At 40.0% G+C, this 22,054-nt stretch overlaps 1 protein-coding gene across 2 annotated transcripts in view; it reads left to right on the top strand.

Moving 5' to 3' along the window:
* ascc3 (activating signal cointegrator 1 complex subunit 3) overlaps positions 1 to 22,054 on the top strand; it is a 121,076-nt gene that overhangs the window by 41,247 nt on the left and 57,775 nt on the right. For both annotated transcript variants that reach the window (XM_053432395.1, XM_053432394.1), the window contains exons 9-11: positions 4,453 to 4,656; positions 7,841 to 7,981; positions 17,309 to 17,473. In XM_053432395.1, coding sequence (XP_053288370.1) covers positions 4,453 to 4,656; positions 7,841 to 7,981; positions 17,309 to 17,473 — 510 coding nt within the window. The remainder of the gene's footprint in view (positions 1 to 4,452; positions 4,657 to 7,840; positions 7,982 to 17,308; positions 17,474 to 22,054) is intronic.

Genomic DNA, 22,054 nt, shown 5'->3' with positions numbered 1-22,054 from the left:
AAAACACATTCTAATGCCAGGTGTTAACTTACAGCTGTCCACTTGTGATTGTAATGGAGAGAAGGAACAACCTTGATCTGTTTTTCTCCCAGGGGTAATTCTTCAAAGCTCTTCTGGAGCTTTCTGATTTCCGTGGCATTTGAAAATATGACTTCATTTCCCTTTTGACCAAATCAATCATTTGTATGCTTTATTTTCTGCTAAGGTGAGAGCAGTAAAGATATAATACACAGATCCTCTCCAGAAATGACATTTAGTGCTTCCAAGCCTGGAGCCCTTGAAGTAAAAAACAACTACCTCAGTCACCAATTACTTAATCAGTTGTTGTAATTTTATTAAGAAATTATTTCTGAGTGATTCATTCTGTCAGATAATATTTTGAAAAAAGTGGAAAGCTGTAATCATCTGTTTCCATTTGCTCAATTGAGCTGTTGGCTAAGCAGGGTTTTCAGGTGCCTATCAACAGCTCACCTGCAAATGAAGGCAACATTGTATTGACACAAAAAACTGTGTGGTTTCATAAATGGTTTGTTGCTGTTGTAGCTGGCAGTGGGTAATCAGAATCAAAAGTCAAATTTGGTTTCTTCCAATAATGACAAAGTGAAAATATTAGAAAGGTTAGCTATGTGAAAAAACCTCAATTCCTAATTTACAAACTTACCCAGACCTGTAATTATTTGTAGAAACTGCACTAATTCTACCAGTGTTGGTCACCTGAGCAGGGAACAGCCTCGTGCTCTCACCTTGTGCTGCTGTTGTTTTGGCTAAAACCAGCTGCAAGAGGGGTCTTCATCCCCACCATCTGACATCAGACCCCAACAGAAAGAAACATGTCAGCAAACCCATCACAGCAGTTAGTGTGACCAGTGTGTAATATTTAAATATGTCCTTTAAAAAAGGTTGTAAAAATTGAAAAGGCTCTTGTTTTGAAGATTGCCAGTCCGTAGTCTACGGGGTTGTGAGTATTGGCTTGGACAACGAAGATAAGTCAGAGCCACTGCATTATATTTTTTGGCTGCTTTTTTTCTCAGAGACATACTTGTTTTCTTTTTGTTTTTTTGATTTTTGCGTCTGTGGCCTGTTAGAAGTGTCATCAACCCCCTCACTCGTTCGCGGTGAATCCGGTGGTGGATCCCCTGCTGAGTTCACACATCCACTTCTGCTGGATTTCCACCGACATTATACTAGGAAGTCAGACGGTTAAAGTCCTTAGAAACTGCGGAGCATCTCACATGGACATTTGCATTCACAAATATGCCTCCTCCGGAGAAAATACGGTGGAACTGCAGAGTCCAGTGCATATCTGAAAGCAGCTATGGACTGTTTACCCAAATTAGCTCCAATCTAGCTTGATGATTTCATATCCTTGCCAAGATCTATACAGTGTTGCTTGGTTTTTGTTAAAACATAGACATGTCTATCTTTCTAACCTGTCTAGACAGTTAAAGTGGCCACTAGTGGACTCCAGTCAGGTTTGAGGCACATCTGAAGTAAAATGTGAGTAAATAGGATGTACCTGAGCACAACAAGCCGCTGCAGAGGCTAAATAACTTTTGTAGAAATATTATACATTTTTTCATTATGGATAATTGAGACTACAGACAAAAATTGTCTATTTTATTAAGTTAGAATCAAATCTAAAACCCCCAAATCAAAGGTGTCTAAATACTTTCTGAAAATACATCAGTTGCTGATGTGACGCTCCTTGCAGCACCAAGCTGAAACCACAGTCTCCCTTCACTCCTTCCAGCTTAAGTGGACACTAATAAAGTTGCTCTTTGATGCATTAATAACCTATTCCTCCCTACTGGGCTGTGGGGCAAGCTTCCAAACAGCACCCCACATATCCTCGCCTGACATGCACTGTTTAATTATTTCTTTCTATGAGTGTTGGAGCGAAACGAGGGAAAGAGGAAAGTGATGACATACTTATAATGAACCCTTGAATAAATAATACTGCTGTCTAAGCTTAAGGCATCCTGAACCGACCTCAGTAGGAGGAAGGTAGAACGCAGAGGAAGATAGAGATAGAGAACACACCTGGAACTTCATTTATTCTCAATGGAGGTATCCCTCATTTTTTAGAGCTTAATTAATTTCAGTTAGTGAGGATTATACACTATCAAATTAACATACACAATTGCATGACAGTATTCGCATTTTGAATGAACATAAATCAATAAAGTTTCCAGACATGAAATGGAAATACACCTTTACTGCCTCAGTTCCTTTTACTGTTACAGTCTGCAGCTACATCAGAAACGCCCCAAAACATAAAGAACGACTGTACAGTTTCCTAAAGTAAAATTATATTCTCAGTCATCCTCAGCAATGATCACTCTGAGCTGCAGTAACTGTGTCCTCTGAACATTGAACTGAACAGTATTGTATTTAAAAAATATATATATATCTATTTGAATTAGAGGTATTATCAGGGCTTTACAATAAGGATGTCATAGTCAATTTGAACAAATAGCCCAGGGATCAAATTTAAAGGAGGAACCCTAAGAAAAAAGTGTAGTTGGATGTAATGCCAGCGGCTAGTGCCTATGGAAAATGGCATGTTTTAGAAATATGTAAAATATTTACATTTGAAGAAAGGATGGTCATTATCATGTTCAGAGTTAACATTCCTGCATTCTTTAACCATTCTCCATCCATCACATGTTCAGATTTCTAGATAGTGGCCGAATGACTCCCTTGTCCAGCGTGTGTGTGTGTGCGTGTGTGCGTGTGCGTGTGCGTGTGTGTGTGTGTTTTGTTGAAGGGGGTGGTTGGCCATTTCTCTACTTATCAGAGGCAGCACGAGATTGAGGGCCATCATCCACACTCTGTTGCCATAGTGAAGGCAGACGGAGGACAGCTTGAGTGACAGCTGATCCCTCAACACACATTTTCTCTTCCATCATGCTTTTCGGAGCTCGACTCCCGGTGCAGTCACCTCACACACGGAGGCTCAGTGTCATGTACTGTAACAGATCACCTGTCTGTATGTCATGTCAGTAGACTCCACAGTGTGAGAAAAAAAGTTTCCAGTTGGAGGACCACTGCACTGAATGGTTGACATTGGCCCAAATCTAGTTTCTGAGGGGAACTGATGACACTGATCACTGCCTGATTTTGTTATTGCGACCCCACATCTTGAAATTACCTCATTCTTTACAATTGCACAACATCAACAATGAAGCTTTTAATTGTATGAACCAAAAACGAGGTGACAATCATATTTAAATTATTTTGATGCCGTTATAAGACAATGTAATACATTGATACATATTATTATATAATCATATTATTGTCATGGTTAATTGGAAATTGTGAATATATCTATATATAGAATATATCTTGATGAATCAATTATTCAGGATGAAAATCTTTACTGATTTACACTGATAATTTGTTGAGAACAAAATGACGTAGCAATGGTCAGTGGAAACCAGTATCATTAAACAATTGAGAGCTGGGTTCAAAACCAGTGAAAAACATGGTAAAAAAGTTAGCTTCACAGGCTGATCCTTCTTGTGTTTATTTCATCACGGCAGCTTATAATGTGACTCAGTTGTGTGTATGGCCACCGCGTGCCTGTATGAATTCCTGACAACATGTGGACATGCTCCTGATGACCGGTGCATTGTCCTGCACCAGGAGGAATCCAGGGCCCGCCGCGTATGGTCTGACTATCGCTTTCCTCCTGGTACCTAACAGCAGTCAGTGTACCTTTGGCCATGACATTGAAGTCTGTGCCACCTCCAAGGATATGCCTCATTAGACCATCACTGACCCATCACCAAACTGGTCATGCAGGATGATGTTACAGGCAGCATCATGTTCTGTTTTGAGCAGTGTAGTTTTAATCAATCACCTAAACATATGAAATAAGAATATATCTCCTCTTTCACCTATAGAATTATTCAGTGTTGATGAATTATTAATGCTGCTGGACAGTAAACATGGATGCAACGTGTTTATGATACAGCTTAGAGTTATGCTGTTGGTGTGTTCAAGTGATGTGTCCAAATTGTTATTTATTAATGCAGAAATTCTATTCAATTAACAGTGATGTTACTAGCAAAATTCTGATGGGCAATTAGAAATTAGAGTCAATAAGGAAAGGAAAGCAACGGATTATAACCAAATTTGCCTTAATTTTTGGAATTGTTGGATGACATCGTACTCTCCTGGAACTGATCATTTTACTTTTACTTTATGACTGTTAAAATATAATTTGTTCAGCGTTTCTCTGTTTCATTTGTATTCAAGTAGTCATTCTGAGTCATCCATAAAATATAGGCAAGATATATTACCCCCCCCCCCCCCAAATACCCTTACATATTTACAGGAAACTTCACATGATATGCATTTATTGAAATCATGCAGATTTTTTTTACGATGAGTTTGATACTGATGAGTTAACCCTTATGCATTCTGTCCTTCCCTCACTTCCCCCCTCAGATCGGGCAGCTGGTGTTCAAGGGGATGAAGAGTCTGAACAGGATCCAGTCCGTTGTCTTTGAGACGGCCTATAACACCAACGAAAACCTTCTGATCTGCGCTCCAACTGGCGCCGGCAAGACCAACATCGCCATGCTGACTGTTCTTCACGAGATCCGCCAGCACCTGCAGCCAGGCGGCGTCATCAAGAAGGACGAATTCAAGGTCCAACAGTGAAACACACATGAAAACACACGGAGCATTGGCTGGGTTATTACAGCCATGGTGGATGTGATGGGGTTCACATAACATTGGTTTCTCGTAGGAAGATTTTACCTGGACTGACTGAAACGTGTCTGTCTGGCTGTCAAAATAAAATCAGAGTCAGAATTTAAAAGATTTTCTGTATAAAGTCAGAGAATGTGATAACTGCTTAATATTCCAGTGTACTCCACCACAGAGTCTCTCAACATGCCTCATGGAGATTAAGCGTGCTCCTTGCTGAGATTCACACGCCCCATGCAGAGGTTCACATCTGATCCTTGGATGCTCAGACTACAGGCACCGTTTAAACGGGAGCTGTCTAACAGTTTTAAGTCAGTGGCAGCTAAATAATTTGTTTCTGTTGGTAGATTTATGATGCATTATGCTTTATGCATTGTTATGTATTCAAGCATCTGCTAAAAATGCTAAACATTTAAAAAGGAAATTAAATCACTGAATGTAATGATAAACAATGCACCTTTTAATTGATTTGAAACTGTTTTGACAGCTCCATACCAGAAATTCAAAAAACACCCCTCCCTGCCTGCTACCTACAACGTTCTACCTGAACTAGATTGATACAGTTGTTGCCTACAGTAAGGGAAGTTCTTAGCTGATTCACAGCATCAGGGATGTGGCCAGTCACAATAGCTCTAGTTATAGCTGTTCAGTACAGTTCGACCTCTCTGCTGTAGCCTATTGAATTTAAACTGTTTCAAGCAACATCAACCGTTGAATCTTCTCGTATGGAAATAGTTACTTTAACAATAGGAAAATCCAAATGTGTGGTCAGTGAATGAGGATAAGAGACAGCCAGCAGACCGGACAGTTTAAGGAGAGTGGGGAGTTTATACCAATTGTAACCGGACTTCAGGACTCATCCCTACTTTCATTCAATGACACGACAGCATGAGTCAGCACTGATCGAGTTGAATTCCTTTATTTAAGCAACATCATAATCAAGGTCATTCTGTTCTAAACACCGGCTCTGCTTTGATTCGGTCGTGCTCGTATTCAAGTACAAAAGCATGACCTCGAGCGTGATGTTGCTTTTATACAACAAGCGCCATTTATTAGTTAACATCATTAAGAGACAGAGATTTGTTTGTTTATTTAATCATGTATTTGGCATTACCAATGCAAAAAGTTCGGCACTGGACTGTTGCCAAGCAACCAGTAATATTCTGCCTATAATTCTACTAAGATATATATTCTGAGATATGCGACTCTGCTTAGTGGATTTCCTAGCTCCTCAAACCCAGCGCCCCTCCAATCCTCTCAAATGGGTCTTTATGATTTTTTTGTTGAAATCATGATGAAATTCTTTGCTTGAATCTTGTCACGTTTTAGGATGATGGAGTCGGTTTAAGATCCTGATTCTGCTCTTTGCCCCTGCGTTCAGAGTGCAACCGAATATCGCCCCAGACCCTGATCAGTAAACCTCTCGGCTTACTTGTCTGGCCCTCGTGTTGCAGAATATTTTAAGTAGCGCTGGTCGTCGGCTGAAATCGAGCGTTGGTGTGTTTAATTTTCCCCTGCCCTTCTAATCTCTCTTTTAATACCTTTGAAATCATTAATAGACGAACTGAAATCTGAGTCCAGCATTAAAATCCACCAGCGTCTAACTGGAGACTCGTTGAAACAACGATTTAAAACATTTCAACGCCCCAGGTAGCAGCTAATGCTGTCGGGCGCCCCTGAAGTTGTCCAGATGGATCCGTAAGACTGCTCATCACTGAATTCAGCTCGGTCTTAATGAAATGAAAGTGTGATATTCACATTCCTGAGACTCGGTCAAGTCTGAAGCAGTTCATAGCCCATGTTATTTGCCAGACTGTCTGACGACCAGTCAATATTCAACTCCATTGTGTTTTTTGGAAAAAATGTCATCTTTGTTTTCTAATTATTTATCACATTAACATCTAATAGACATTACTGTAATGATATCCCACAGGAACGGCAGCATATCGATAATCAAGGATTATTAGATTGTCGGTAAGCAGGGTGATAGATAGTAGTTAACAGTTTATAGCTCATGGAAAGCTGTTGTACGATCTGCGATCTGCTAAGTTGCGTTAACGTCAGTATTATGTTCTCGAGATAAAGACATGCTGTGTAAACCTGACCGATATAGTTTGCTGCAGTGTGTAATTTTACAAAGGACAATTGTGTTTTATTTATTTGAATATATCTCTGTAATATTTAATATTCCTGATGAAATGGTCAATACTTAGCGTTGAAGACAATAACATTCTTGAGTCTTAGCAGTCATTCATTTGGACTCTGGGTGCGGTTTGGTAATATATGATGGATAGTGACAAGTGGTAAACTATTGCTAAATTACCTTTTCCATTGGCATTACAAAGTAATAAAACTGAAAATGATATTGACTATTCTACAGCAGATTGTGTTGTGTTTCTTAAGAACCCATCCAACATATTTAGAACCCTAATGGAGAAAATAAATTTTAGGGATTTTAATTCAGCTGTCAAAATATTAAAAATGCTTTGCTAATGTGAGTTTAGGCTAAGTGTGTACTGCAGCTGTACTGTGTAGGAAAACAAACACAGTAACCCTCATTGTAAAAGGCCACACAAACATGAATGAGAAAGTCTTACGTAGATTGCACAAGACAGTGGAAGTGTTGTCTCAGCAGTTTTTCATGAATACTTGATTTTGAAAAACAAGAGGAGATTCATTCAAATAAAACGATAGAAAATAAAATCTCAGATAAATGCACAAAAGCTCTGCTATTGACAGTTCAGTTTAAAAATATTTGATAATAAACCCAAAGTGTAAAATCCTTATTCACTAGCATAAATAATTCAGACCTATGAAAGACTGTTTTCTCTCATGAACACACACACACACACTCGCACAGTGCCAGCCAGTGACATAGTGACTTTTCATACATCACCATTAAACTTTACCCGTGCAAGTGTCTGGCTTCATATTTCTCAGTAAATTGTGATTTGTGCCTGTTGCCAGGGAACAAATGATCCTCCCTCTGTTTGCTCATTTATCACTACAGTGTCCTTCCAGTACCAACATCCCCCCCGCCCCATCTGCAACGTCTACCTTCCTCAGTCTACTCCTCTCTGTTTACCACATTCATTCCTATGTCCCTCTCTCTCTCCCTCTGTAGATTGTGTATGTGGCTCCAATGAAGGCCTTGGCAGCGGAGATGACTAAATACTTCAGTAAGCGATTGGAGCCACTGGGCATCTCTGTTAAAGAACTCACTGGAGACATGCAGCTAACCAAAGGAGAGATCCTTCGAACACAGGTACACACACACAAACACAAACACACACACTCAAGCCAAGAAAAAAGTTCAAACAAAGGCAGCCAAAGCTGCTCCTCTTCTACACTTGTACATTCTCTAGCACCCCCCAGTGGAATGTATTGTTAATTAAGTTTAGTAGAAGCTATTTCATCATACGTTCTGCAAAGTGCATTAGTCACAATTCTGCTGATTATGAGTTATAAGAGGAACTTTAATCGATACAGTGTATAATTGAATCGTTAACCACCATGGATTTACAGTTGCTTTCAAATATATAAGAAATAATGAAAGGGTCTGAAGTGTCTGCTGTTCTTTTTATGGCTTTTATCAGTGAAAGCTTGTTGTTTTATTTGTGTCCCTATAAGTCTATATTCAACTACTCTTTCTGTTTTATGTCACTCTATACATGTTCCAGTCGTTTGTCTGCTGCTTTTATGCGACTTCTTTGTTGCCTTAGGTCCTTGTTGTTTTTTATTCAAAGAACAGTTTGAAAAGAGGGTGTGTAGTTTATTTACTGGGCATCATTGGAGCAGTTTAGTTAAATGTCTGCACTTCTTCTTTTCTGTACACTTGATCGCACCATGAACCCAGATGACCAAAGCCCAGTGGGGCCCATGCAAAGGTCCCTAATCACACACTTATATCACTGACAATACAATGTATATATAAACATGACTAATACCAAATAATAATGATTTTAATTATATATAAATAGGCGTGGAAAACATATTTCAACATGTCATTTGATAGCCGCTTTAAAGATTGTGTTTATCAGCTGTCCTACTCTATGTTTCTGCCTCTTCTTCTGACACTACAATTGTGTTCAGGATAGTCAACATCAACTGCTCATGCTAGTGGATATGTTTAAAGTTAATTCTTTAACTCTGTTTTTTAATTTTAGCTTAAATTCAACTGTTTTTTACAGAGGTCCAACAAGCTCAGTCACTTCATGCTGCATCAGTTTGTTTTCTTTGTCTTCACTTCGCTGCGTTCATGAAGTCATCTTACCATCTGCAGGTTTTGTTTTTCTAGCTGACCACAGCAGTTCCATATCAGGCTGAGTTGTGCTGCTCTAGTTTATTCTGGGGCAGGACCTATAGAGTGACTCTGTTAATACTGCAATACGGTCCGGATGATAACTATAAACCAGGGGCTGTCTTTTCTAATGATAACTGCTCAGTGTCACACAGGATCAGTTGTCAGATATTTGGTAAGAATCTTGGAGAAGGTCTTTCTTGTTTTTTTTTGTATCTTTAGTTGATTGTTAATCAGGATATTTCACCTGTGTTGCACTGTTAGATTACTGAACAAGATAGTGCAGTGCAGGGACTCATCTGTTTTCCCATGAAACCTTTTCTTTTTTCTGGCTCTACACATAGTTGCCATATTTTCGCTATTATTATTGTGTGCTCAGCTTCCTTATCAAAACAAATGTCATGAACCTTTAGGCCAAATTTATATGGGTCCCGGTAATATTATGGATATAAGTTAGGTTCATTGATTTTTTTAATGTAATTACAGAATCAATAATTCAGTTGTCTGGGAAAACCTTAAAATACATGTATTCCACTCATTTCCTTAACCCGAGCTCCTCTGTGGCACCCTGCTGTGGAAGTCTCTGAAATATTCAACCAAATCATGAGAATATTCCAAATCCCATAATTTAAATTATAGATGTTTAGTTCTAATGTAGACATATACACATATAGTCACGAGTCATTTATATCAAGAATGAGAAGGAGACAAGTTGAATGTGGTTGAGAGGTTGGGGGTTGAATTGGAGCAAGTTAGTAAACCTGAAGCGTGATGGACATGGATCAGTCTACAAAAATGTCAATGAGCTATTATGTTTCTTATCGGCAAAGTGAAATAAATCCACACGATTGTGTAATCACTGCCCTAAACCTGTGATGTTGACTATACTGATGTGTGTTGCAAATCAGCTTTTACCAGGCTTCTTTAAAAAGCAATAAAAGTGTAAAGAATAAAATAATAATTTTCTCATTGACAAAATGAGCCATTTATGTTAAACTGTTGAGTTTAATTTGCCTGTCAAGAGTTCTCAGAGTTTTTTTTTCAGGTATCAGAGAACCAAGCAGCACATGTAATCGATTTGTCATCATCATCTTAGCATTGGAGTTTTTTTTCTATTTTAGAAAAACAATGGATTTATTTATGCTAAGGCCAAAGAAAAGCTGCAGGTTGAGCTCACACTTATTGAGAGAACAGGGCTCCTCCAGCTGAGAGGGAAGTAGAGGATGGTGGATCCAGCAGGAAAGACTGAACAATGAAACTGAGAAGGTCGAGGAAACGTGACTGTCTGTAAAATCCAAAAGAGTTGGATTTCAGAGATCGTACAGCTTAAAGTTTATAAGCCTTATGGGGCTTATCACTACAGAAAAGGAAGGGTTGGGGTTGTGTGTGCGTGTGTGTGTGCCTGGTGGGTTCCTATGAAATGAGGCCAATTCCCGCTAATGTGAAGGTGTATTAAAGTTGCATTTCTATCAGGTCATTTGAAATCATTTCACAAAGAGAATGATTAGTCAGATCGACTGCAGCTCTGCAGCAATCCACTATCTCTCTTTCACTTAACCTTGTTCACTTCTCTCTCTCATCACTCCGTTTGACTGGGAGTGGTCGGGTGAAAAGGCTTTCCACGCTGAGCAGGCCGGCGTGATGTCACCCACTGTAACCTTGGGTGTCTCCTGTGTTCACTTTTTTCTTTCCTCATGCCCTTTAGTTTGGGTTCGGACACAACTCCTGAGGGATCAAACCTCGAGCAATACTTCAACATTAACAACTTAGCTATACTTTTACCTGCAGGTTTTGTAGGTTTAGGGCGGGGTATACATTTTTACTCTTTCACACTGGTCTGTCTTGGTCTCTGTGACTCATGTCCACATGGTGGCAGCTCTTTTATAAACCAACAATAAACACTAATAAGAACAAGAAACAGAGTAAAGCGCCACGGCTTTGTCCGAAATCAACCACGCACTCACTACTTCTTACTTGAGATCATCGGGAAAAGAAAGAAACGCTTCTGGACTCTTCTCTGCATATTTTCTCCAAGCTGGGAATAACATTGTCGTAGGTCTGTCGACGGTGGAAAATCCCACGGTACATTTTAAGTGTTCAATTCACACTTCGTATTAATCGGGGAAAAAAACATTCAATAACAATCTTTCAATGTAGAACAAAAACTTGTTTAGTGCAGTTTGTGCTGTGATGCTCTGCTCACATTTATACGACAGGTCGGGATGTTCCTGCTGCTCTCGCTCCTCGTCTCCCGCTGTGAGCGCAATGCATGATGGTATATATTGCTTGGTTAGTGACCATCGGTTGTACGCTACTTTTCATGATGCATTGTGGGAAACAAGGAGTGCACTTCATAGGGTATAAACATTCGGACACCACAACAGTAGTAATTATTGAGTAATTTTGGACACAGCCTACCATAGTCAGTATATTAAGATGGATGACATTAGGCGCGCCAAAAGTGAAGCCAAAGCCGTGTGATCGTCCCCTGGTGGCTGGCACGGGTGAAGGTCAGACAATGATCATAGGTATAGATCATGTTATTGGAGGAGGTAGGTCCATTTCCCATTAAAATCAAACTAATATTTCAAAATGCACATCAAATACAGTTTTCTTCGAAGATGGATTCTGATAAGTTTGGTTTTAAGTTTAAGTTGGTTTCAAGCGTGTGTATCAGCTCAATCCCCTGATTGCTACGGCACAGACTCTGACTCCAAATGAGGACAATGGTGCCAAATTTAAATTAATTTTTTAGTAAACGGACACAGTACAGATGATATATTGTTAATCGTGTGTTCATATTATTTATCACAACTGTAATAAAAGTTGGATTGCACAGGTTTCTGCTTTTTTGTTGACATAACGACAAATGTCAATTCAGCCAATTCGCATGAAATCAAACAGGCACACACAAACACACACACACACACACACACACACACACACACACACACACACATAAATGCAGCATAAAGCTTTTCATTACAGTTTGCCTTGACAAGCCGTTAGATGTTCCCATATCACAATCCAGTAAATGCCTTTCTCTTCCATCCCCACTACATCTTCCTCCCACCCACCCCATCTCTCCACAACCTCTTCGCTCCATGGCTGCGATAGTTACCATAGAAACAGAAAGGGTTTGGAGGGATACTGCCATGTGGATGCCAGTGTGTGGGTGGGCGGCATCCTGGGACCTTCCAGACCCTCTTCCTCCCCTGTCCAGAGAGGAAATATCAGTTTGTGACACCCAAGAAAGGAGCTGCCTCACAATCCGGCTGTTTTCTTCTGAAGGCAGCACAAGACGAGTGCGTCCACATGCACAATTGAAATAGCTGCTGATGTTTGTCAGCCAATTTTGTGTAACGCCAACTCTAAGTATTATTACAAATGATTACTGAAATATCAGGCTTTATCGGATCCTGGCACTTAATGGAAAGACCCAGGATACTACCAATATGGTTAATTAGTAACTAAGTGCTGAAAGCTAGTGCGATCTGCCATGACCTATTTTGTGCATGGTTGCCCACACCTACAACTCAGGGGAAAGGTAATCACTCCCACTACACTTTGAATTAACATAAAAAATGTTAAACAGGAAATTTCCATTTATGAAAATGTTCAGTGTTACGTTTGCGTTTGGGAAGATGTTTTCAATTTGATAGCAGGTGTGAGAGGTAGATATAAAAAAGGTGCTCTGAAATGACTCATTTGTACTCTTGAAGTACTTCATTTGTGCTCAACATAAACATAAGCATGTGTCGGGGGGGGTGGGTTCCTCCTGAACTCCACTGATATGGTCAGCTCCAGGCTGTTGTGACCGCACCGTAGAGCCAACTGTTCAAACTCCTGTCTGAACGCAGACCTGTCACTGTCAGGAGTGTAACAGTCAAGTCTCCTGAGGGACATCAAGATCAAGTTAGGAGAGCAGTGGGGAGAGCATACATTTGTGAGGTGAACCAGTTCTGACTATCTGGTTGCTGTACATCCTTTTCCACATCTTCATCTGCTGCTTCTTGTTAATATCAGATCATCCACTGGCGCAGCTGGTTATGTGATGTTGGAACAGTTGAGGTGAATGTAGGCTCATCAAACTGACAGTAAAACAACATTCAGGTTGTCTGACAGTTAAGACAGATGGTTTTCTGAATTTGATGATATCCTGTGGACTGACACAAGGTCATTGGTTAAAAGACATTTTTCCATCTTTTCAAAGCAGCTTCTTCCTGCTGCTGTGATCTCCATTTCACTGTGTTGCTGGCCTGGTTATACTGGATCACAACCTTACCTCTGTAGCTTCCTGCTTAGCCTGATGAACCCCTCTGATTCAAGCTGCCTGTTGCTGTGGCCTCAAACTTACAATGCCTACATTTTTTCATGCTAAGCTCAGGTTTTTACCAGAGATGGACAAACTACAATGCAGTAAGGTAATCAGGGGTTAATTTGTGCCGGATCCTGCCGGAACAGGATCCGGCACCTCTTGTTTTTGGCCTGCCCGTGTTCCGGGACTTATTTGGGCTGATCCGGTAACTCTCGTATAGAAAAAAATATTAATACAGAGCTGCCAACTCTCACGCTTTCCGCGTGTGACACACATCCAATTTCTCACGCCAAAAAAAAAAAGGTGATTCCTTACAAGTGGCCAATACGTCGATCGCGAAGGCAGTGTGCATTGTCAGTGGGCATTTGCATGCTTTTTCAGCACCGTTTTCTGTATGCGTTCCGGGACCGGTGCCCGTCTCTTCATCCCTGCACTGTCATATGTACTTTGCGTTCCGGCACCTTGTGATTTACAAATTAAGCACTGAAGGTAATGGAACAGACCTTTCATCTTCCCACCATGACTTACTTACAAAGAGGTTACATTTTAATTGTGTATCTGTCGGTTAGCTAATGTAAAACTACTGCACAAATTGGTGGAATGCACCAGGAAAGAACTTGAACAGTGTTTAACAATCCATGGTGGTATCGTGGGTGCACGTTCATGCACACGGACAACACATCAGACTCAGACTCTGAGTGGCAGCTACATCGACTAAAGAGTAAAAGACAAGTCCTCGCTTAAGAGAGAGACCTGTATTGACGCCACGTGCACGTATGGACACAACTGCAGCTGGAACTACGAGGTCTGACTGTCAGTGTGGAAGGTAACAACTTTATGGATCATAATGCGAGAGAGCACCCTGTCAAAAGCACTGCACACAGCTATACAATACAGCAACCGACTAAAACATTAGAATTTGGAGATAAAAAAATATGATGGTTCATTAAGAAACTTTGGCAGAAACAATTAGAAAATGGCGGCGGCATCAGTCTAGCTAATTAACAGGGGTTGCAAATGATGCTTTTCTTTTCATCTGGAATGCTTGTGTGAGAGAGACATCTAGTGGCAGCGACTACTGTGTATATAAACTTTAACATGACCCTTTTTCTTTACATTTACTAGAACATGCATAAAAAGTACACAATGAGCCTGTTAGGGGAGGTGGTTTCTCGTCTCTGCATTCCTGACTCTGGCTCAGAGATGTAAGGTTCCATCACGTTTTCCTGAGTTGGGGTTGTCACCGTTTGCATCAATTCAGTCCCATTTTTTTAAAATTTTGTTTAAAACTTCAGTATAGGAGAGTTAGTTAATCAGAAAAGAGTCTCACAAGGGTTAATGAGACTGACACAAATAGGCCTGTTCCTGTCAGAGCTTTAGTGAAGAGTGAAGGATTAGATGTAAAATCTTATTGAAATGGATTTTGGCAGGTAAATCCACAATATTAAAGCTACAAAGAAAACAACCGAATAGAATATGGGACTATAAAAAACTAGCTACCTTCTTGAGTTCATAAAAACGCCCTGCCGACAAGGCCTCTGTTAAAAACATATTTTGTTTTTGTTCAGGTTTATGAACCTATCCTGTGATTAACTCGTCACCTTTGAGAAACATTAGCAGAATCAGTGGATATAGAGGATTGATTTCTGTCCTGCAGCGATTGATTGATGAATTGGCTAAAAAACACCACTCAGCCAAACAATGGCTTGTTTCCTCTGCACCTCCTCGTGTGCATTTGTGAGGCAATTAAGGAAGCACTCTGGCCTGTGCTCCATTTGCCAGCGCCTCCATTTAGATTAACCAGTAGCTCCAATTAGGAGCAGGCGCTTCCTTTTCTGTGAGCGCGCCAGTCCCTAATGGCCGGATAGATTGATTTAAATGCAAACTAGAGAGGATGTAATGAACTGCTTTTACAGAAAGAGTTTAATAGGAATTTGCTCAGCCCCCGAACAGGTTGCCAAACAGTTCACACACCATTAATTGTGCATTGTAGTATTTTTCTTGAAAAGACCGAATAAACGCGTCGGTCTGAGTGTTAAAACATATACTGACACTAACTTGAGGTAAACACCATATACTAAACATGTAATGTAACTTCCCCACACTGTATGTTAATACGGTGTTGATTTAGTTGCTTCTGTTTCCATTTTAATGAGCAGAGCTATGGATAATTGTGTATTGATAGCCCATGAATATGACACAGTGTTCCACGGGGATTTTGTTTTACACTGCGAGTAATTCATTACATTTTTACCCAGCAATAATCTTTAAAATAATCTCAATATTCTTGGGGAAATCAAAGGAATTCCTATGACTTAATACTCAGAGTTCTGGCAGTAGAGATAAAGAGCAGTGTGACCGAGCTCAATTGAATAATTTATCACCAATCTTAATGTTGAGGCTTTAATCTTGATCTTTTATTGTTTGGACTTGATACAAAGACGATGTAATAGAAATGGGTCAAACCTGAGAAGCCGAGATGAAGATGTCCTATTATCTTTAGTGCTTGATTTGGTTTTAAGGATAGAAGCACTTTTTTCAAGCCTGTCTTAAAACAGTGCTCACATTCACGAGTACATAAAAGCATCATTTGCTGTTGTAATTGTTTCTTAAAGAAATGTCAGTGAAAGGAACAAGGGACAAATTCCACATTCCTCAAAATTCCTAAATTGAGCTGACATTAATATAATACTGAACAAGAAGATGATTATACTACTACTCAACAAATGTGTCAACTTTTACTATTATTATTATTACATTATCTTTGTGTAACTAACCTCTTGTTCCTTTATTTAATCTCTGCCTTTACATATTAAACTGAGACCAAGCTGAGGCACCCTTGATGCCAGCATATTATTTTTCTAATTTGGAAAAGCTCCTCCGGATCCACAGAGACACTAAACAACTGATCCACACGACTAGTCAACAGATCTATTAAATAGAATGCAGCGGAGTGCTCCATTAATCCATTTTCGTTCTCAGTTTCTAGTTGACTTAATCCTCTGATTGTGTTTCTTTACCATCATTTTGATCCAATATATACAATGTTGAAACATGTGTGGTTAGTGGAGGCACAGTTAGAGCATAGACCAGATGACTTAAGACAAAAAACACTCGATAATTGAGCCTATGTTTTAGACGTAGCAGACGCAGCAGACGCAGCAGCACATGTGGGAGTGCTGCTGTTGTGTGCAGATACTTAACAAGCAGCACTGAGATGCTGTGAGCACCTGCAGACACACTGCTGTGTCAGGTAACTCAGGGAAAAGCACTCGCTATTCATTATATTTAGGTTTGCTCAGCTATAAAGGATGAAACATCAATTCTTTTGTTTTCTGGGCCGATGTGATCAAATGTAATCATCTGCATTTTTTTTTATAGAATTGCTCATAAGGTTAGAATGCTGAGACTGGTCACATACATATTGGTTGATCAATGCTTTCATCATAGTTGTCTCTATAAAGACCTAGTTATTGCACGGTTCATTGCAGATTGTGGATCTAGAGCACAGAGCCAACACACCACTGTCCGGATTGATCTAGTTGTTAGCATAGTCAACACTTGGCAAAGTGGCGAGGTGCTTTTATATTAAATTACAGGAACTTCACACATCACCACTGACTTACAGTAACAAATGGGGTCAGTGCCTTTTTAGTTACAAAGGTGCTGCTGGAAAATGGTGATAAATTAGGTCATAATATGCACAGAGGAGCTGAAAATTCAGACGTAACCGGCTGCTAGGGACAAATAAATGGAACAAGAAACGCTGTCGCTGTTGTTTTGTTGCTTAATTAACATGATTAGATCACACATTCCTCTTTATTTCCTGGTGTGTCTTGGTCTTAAGGCCCTTATACTCTCCATTTAGCTGTTCCTTTATTTCATCACTGTCTTTTTATAGAGGGTTGTATTTATTGCTGGTTAAAAAAACAGGACCAGGATCACGTTCTCACTGTTCTCGTGTACGATTCCAGATGTTGGTGACGACTCCAGAGAAGTGGGATGTTGTGACCAGGAAGAGTGTCGGAGATGCTGCTCTCTCTCAGATTGTGCGTCTGCTGATCCTGGATGAAGTTCATCTCCTCCACGAGGATCGAGGTGCGGTGCTGGAGAGCCTGGTGGCGAGGACCATCAGACAGGTTAGTCCTGGTTGCCTTCCTGTCACACTGTGTCTATTTGCCATCCGTCGGTGTATTAAACAGTGATCTGCCTCAACATTAAATCCCTCTCTGTGAGGCTGCATGTTCTCAGGTCTTGTGGGTTATCTCTGAGCTGCTCCGGTTTCCTCCTACATTCCAAAATGAGAAATAGATTTCACTGAAAAGATTCATCTTACAACTCTTTGTTTTCACTTAAACTCAATATGAAGTGATAAAGTGGATATATTTAAAGACCAGGGTATAATTCCTATTCAAATTTTTTGTTTTATGCCTAAAAATAAGTCACAACATCTGAATTATCATCCAATAAACACTGATTTATTTATCACTTTGAACACTAGATTTACAAAGGGGGCATTGTCTGGCTAGAATAAGATTTGTATTTATAGTACACTGTGATATATTGATGTTTTTTTGTGACATAAATGTGTGTATTAGTTTGGAAAAACAAACTGAATCCTATTGAAATGTGAATTTAAAGTCATGGAGTCAACAGTCATAGTTTTACTCATCATGGTCATATACAGTGGATTCAGATAATACCCAATACCCTTTACTTCTGCGGAATTTATTGAGATTTTCATACCATTTTGTTAATCGGTCTGCTATCAGTCAGCCTTACTAACAAAGTGAATATCTTTCTTTTGCAAAAGTATTCAGACTCTTAATTGTATTACTTTGTAGAAGACCCTTAGGAAGCAATTACAGCTTCCAGCCTTCATGGATAAGTCTCTACAAACTTTGCACCTGCTGGGCTCAGCAATTAATCCCATTCTTCCTGGCACAACGGATGTTCCTAGTTCTTATTGGGCAACTGACAGCTTAAAGAATGGGTGTAAGAGCTGCCACAGAACAGTCACAGGCCCTGTGCTGTAACACATTAGAAAGTGCAGACTCTTCCTGCAAGTACGTTAATATTGCCACGTTTTTTTTTTTTTTTTTTTTCATGTTTGGCCTCATTGGCTGGTGTAGTAACAACAGCACACTCTCCCTAAATGTGTCCACATAACGTATCATAGACAGCATGGGTCCTGCCCCATTCGCACCAAACTGCTGCAAGTGCACTGTCTGTGAAGCTGATTTCCCCTGATGACAAACACCAGGTAAGTACACAGGAAGCGGTCGGGACACTCAGATGGGTTAATAGAGTGAAAGAAGCTGCGGTGTCCCATATCCCTTCCTGATGAGCTGCTGTCAGGTGTCTGTCCATATGGAAATGATCAAATAGAGAAGAAGTAAAAAAGGCAAAGAGGTGCTACCAGGGGGTTTCTTATAGATCGCATCACCACCACTGACTCAGTCAAGCATTATGCTCTGTGAATTACGTTTTGATCCTGAAAATGTCCCAATAAATATAATGCATTGTACTGCGACACAGTATGAGATGACTCAGTATATGAAAGCCTGCAGATTTGTGCTCTCAACAACCAAAGATGTGGGAAGACTATGTACAGTTTTAAGGACTCAAAGTGTACAGTCAGATCGTCAGTCAGATGCAGTATGTACAATATGCTCACCTCCCATAACACAGCAGTGAAGAGAGCAGTAAGGATATCATGAATTCCGTTTTACACAAGCCTCTTTTGGATTTATTTATATAATTAATACACCTTTACCCATAAACCACCTTTAGAAGTAGCATCTCAGCAATGTCATCAAACTTCATTAAGGTAATAAATAAGGATATATATGCTCAGACTATAACATGTTTGATTTTAAAGGCTAAAGTGAAGAAAAAAAATGTAATAACTATCATGAAACAATTTAAAACATCAGAGAGAAATGATTAAAGGAAATATGAATAAAGTTAGAGAAGAAAGTAATAGATTGGTGTATAATAGATTCATATATGAATGCAATTGTGTGTAGAAATAGATGTTTTGTGATGGATGATGGACCGGCTCAAGCGCTCGTCATTATGAGTGAAATTTAAAAGACATGAAAAACAGTGGACTATCAAAGGACTGGGACCAGAGAGAGGAGAGCAGAGTGCAGGAGAGAGGCAGAGACGTAGGGATGAGCTGCTGCCTGTGCAGCGACGGAGACCTCTTGACGGGGTTAACCGCAAGGTAATTGAAAACGGGTCCGTACATGCGACCGCTGTTTACTCGGTTCACAGCCCATTTATCTGCAGGTTTAGCTGATATTACTGAAGAAGGGCTGACTGGGTGGTTTGTGCACCTTAACACCTATGGAGGTTGCCCTGCAGTGCAGGCATTAGAAGCCAGTTGACTGTCGTTGCATACTGTTTGCTGGGAGTCTAAAAGTGCACAAAGACATAGTGAAAGGCCAAAGATAATACACAAACTTTTATACCCATAAATAACTTATTTTTTTCAAATAATAGATCTCTCTGCAGACTGAAAAACAACCACATTCACTCCTTGGGTGCGTAATATCACATATTTTCTCACTGTCTTCACATGTCACGCCCAGATTGGTTGCGTGGCCTGACTTTGACTTCAAATTGCACAGGATGTTCTGTTCTGCGACAAGCAATAAAATATGACAGCACAAATGGAAAGTCACGGCTCCTTGGGAACGGTTCATTTCCTCTAAGAGCGGAAACAAAAACAAGTTTGATCTCCATATGTGCAGGACAAGAGGAAAGTGGAGAACAATCAGGTGGTGTCTCCTGCGCACAGAGCACATCTGATTCACCTCCTGTGAACCACAAAGATTCTGTCCGATTACATCAGACATGCACCACTAAAGTATTCAGACCATCGGCTCCGCTGGTCTGCAGCAATTGTTTTCACTTCATGCCATTTAAGGTACGTCCAAGCTGTCTGTTTGTATTGGTAGGTAAACAGTCCTCTCAGCTTGGCAGTGACTGCAGGTGGATCTGTGCTTTTCCTTCCACAACCGATGGGGATCACAGAAAATACACTGCAGAGGTGTGAAGAGGAGCAAAACATTTTGAAGGGGTTTAGCTCAATGGATAATGATAAACTAGGTGTATGTATTATGCTGGTTTATTATAATACAGTATTCATGTTCTACTTCCCAAAGTGTTCAGCACAATCACACTCAGTAAGGGCCTGGCTACAAACAAAACCTGATGTAGATTAGAAACTACACTCTGTGGGGGAAATGTTTTGAAGCGGTTAAACGTGGTAAAGAGGAAGTAAAAAAGAAGTGTGATAGAACGAGTGTTTCAACAGAGCAAAGGAGAGAATGACATAAATCTGAGGGAAAGCTGAAAGGAAGAAGATAGGAAAAGGAGTTTAAAATTAGTTTAGGATGAAAAAAGGACAAAGCAGAAAGTGTCAAATGGAAAGAATAAATAGAGGAAATGGACAAAGTACAGGGAGTAAGATAAGTGGTTAGATTCTCAGGTGTATCTCTATTAATGGCACTGTTTTACCAAATCAATCTGTAATTTCCAGGGACCTTCCAGGAAATGATTAGGGAATTGTTGCTTCATATAAAAATAAAAGAACATTGCTCAGTGAAAAATGAAATAATTTTTTTATATATTTTTTTGTAAAATTCTAGATAGTTTCTCTTCTTCGGAAAATTCAGTAATTGAGCTCTACTGAAACACTCTGAGATGTTTAAAGGAGAAAAATCGCTGTGGGTGAAACTGCTCACAACGCCTGCAATGGGATGATAATCCCTGTGGTATTCAATAGACTTTTTATTCTAGACAAATCCTAAAGCCAAAACGATGCTTGGTTTCTTGCCGATATGCCCACGCTGCAGCATTCTGTGGCTTTTAGCTCCAAGCCCGTTACTTCCTACCAAAGACATAATTGTCAAAATTTAGCTCACAAATATACCTTCTATAATCTACTGTATACATCTATGTATTTGATCGTGGTCGTGGTGGCAGCCTATCGTGGACTAAGATTACAACAACATTGCTTAGATATACATATTCTACCATACTGGGAATAACTCTTCCTCTAAAATTGTCATTGCTGCTACCTTAATATCTATTAGACATTTCCATATGTAAATACTTTAAAAAATTGACGTTTTCATTATGTTTCTTCAAATCAATGTTGTAAATATTGTTATTTTGTTGATGTGTTCAGCTACACACTGCATCTATTAATCATCTGTCCATCCTGGCAGAGGATCCATCACGTGTGGCTCTCTGAGGTTTCTACGTCGTTTTTTGTCCCCTGTTAATATTTATTTTGTTGGTAGGTTAAGAACAGAGGATGTCACACCAATAGTATTGATTTATTGATTGATGAAAATAATGTGGTTGAGTTATTTCTTAAACACATTTCTGCTGTTGATCATAATAAAGGAACATTTAACCCAGTGCAGTGGCTTTTGGACAGTTGAACTCTATAGCACACACACGCTTCGTCTATAAAAGCAGGTTTGGTCTGTGCTGTGCTGTGTCTGTTGTTAGCGGCTAAAGTGGATCTTCCGGAATTCCCTCTTCTTCCTTCCACTAATTATATCTGTATATGACTGGCACAGAGGCAGTGCCTGTTTATCTCTGTGCAGGGATATGCGTAGTCCGGCGTCTAACGGGAGCCGCTGCCTGGCAGACCCCCCCCCCCCCCCTCCCCCACCTCCCTCGTGTCTCTGTCTAGTTAC

This window comes from Pleuronectes platessa, chromosome 10, assembly GCF_947347685.1.
Source record: "Pleuronectes platessa chromosome 10, fPlePla1.1, whole genome shotgun sequence".
In the NCBI taxonomy this organism is placed as follows: domain Eukaryota; kingdom Metazoa; phylum Chordata; class Actinopteri; order Pleuronectiformes; family Pleuronectidae; genus Pleuronectes; species Pleuronectes platessa.
The sequence above is the reverse complement of the archived record's forward strand: the minus strand, read 5'-3'. Positions and strand labels throughout refer to the sequence as shown.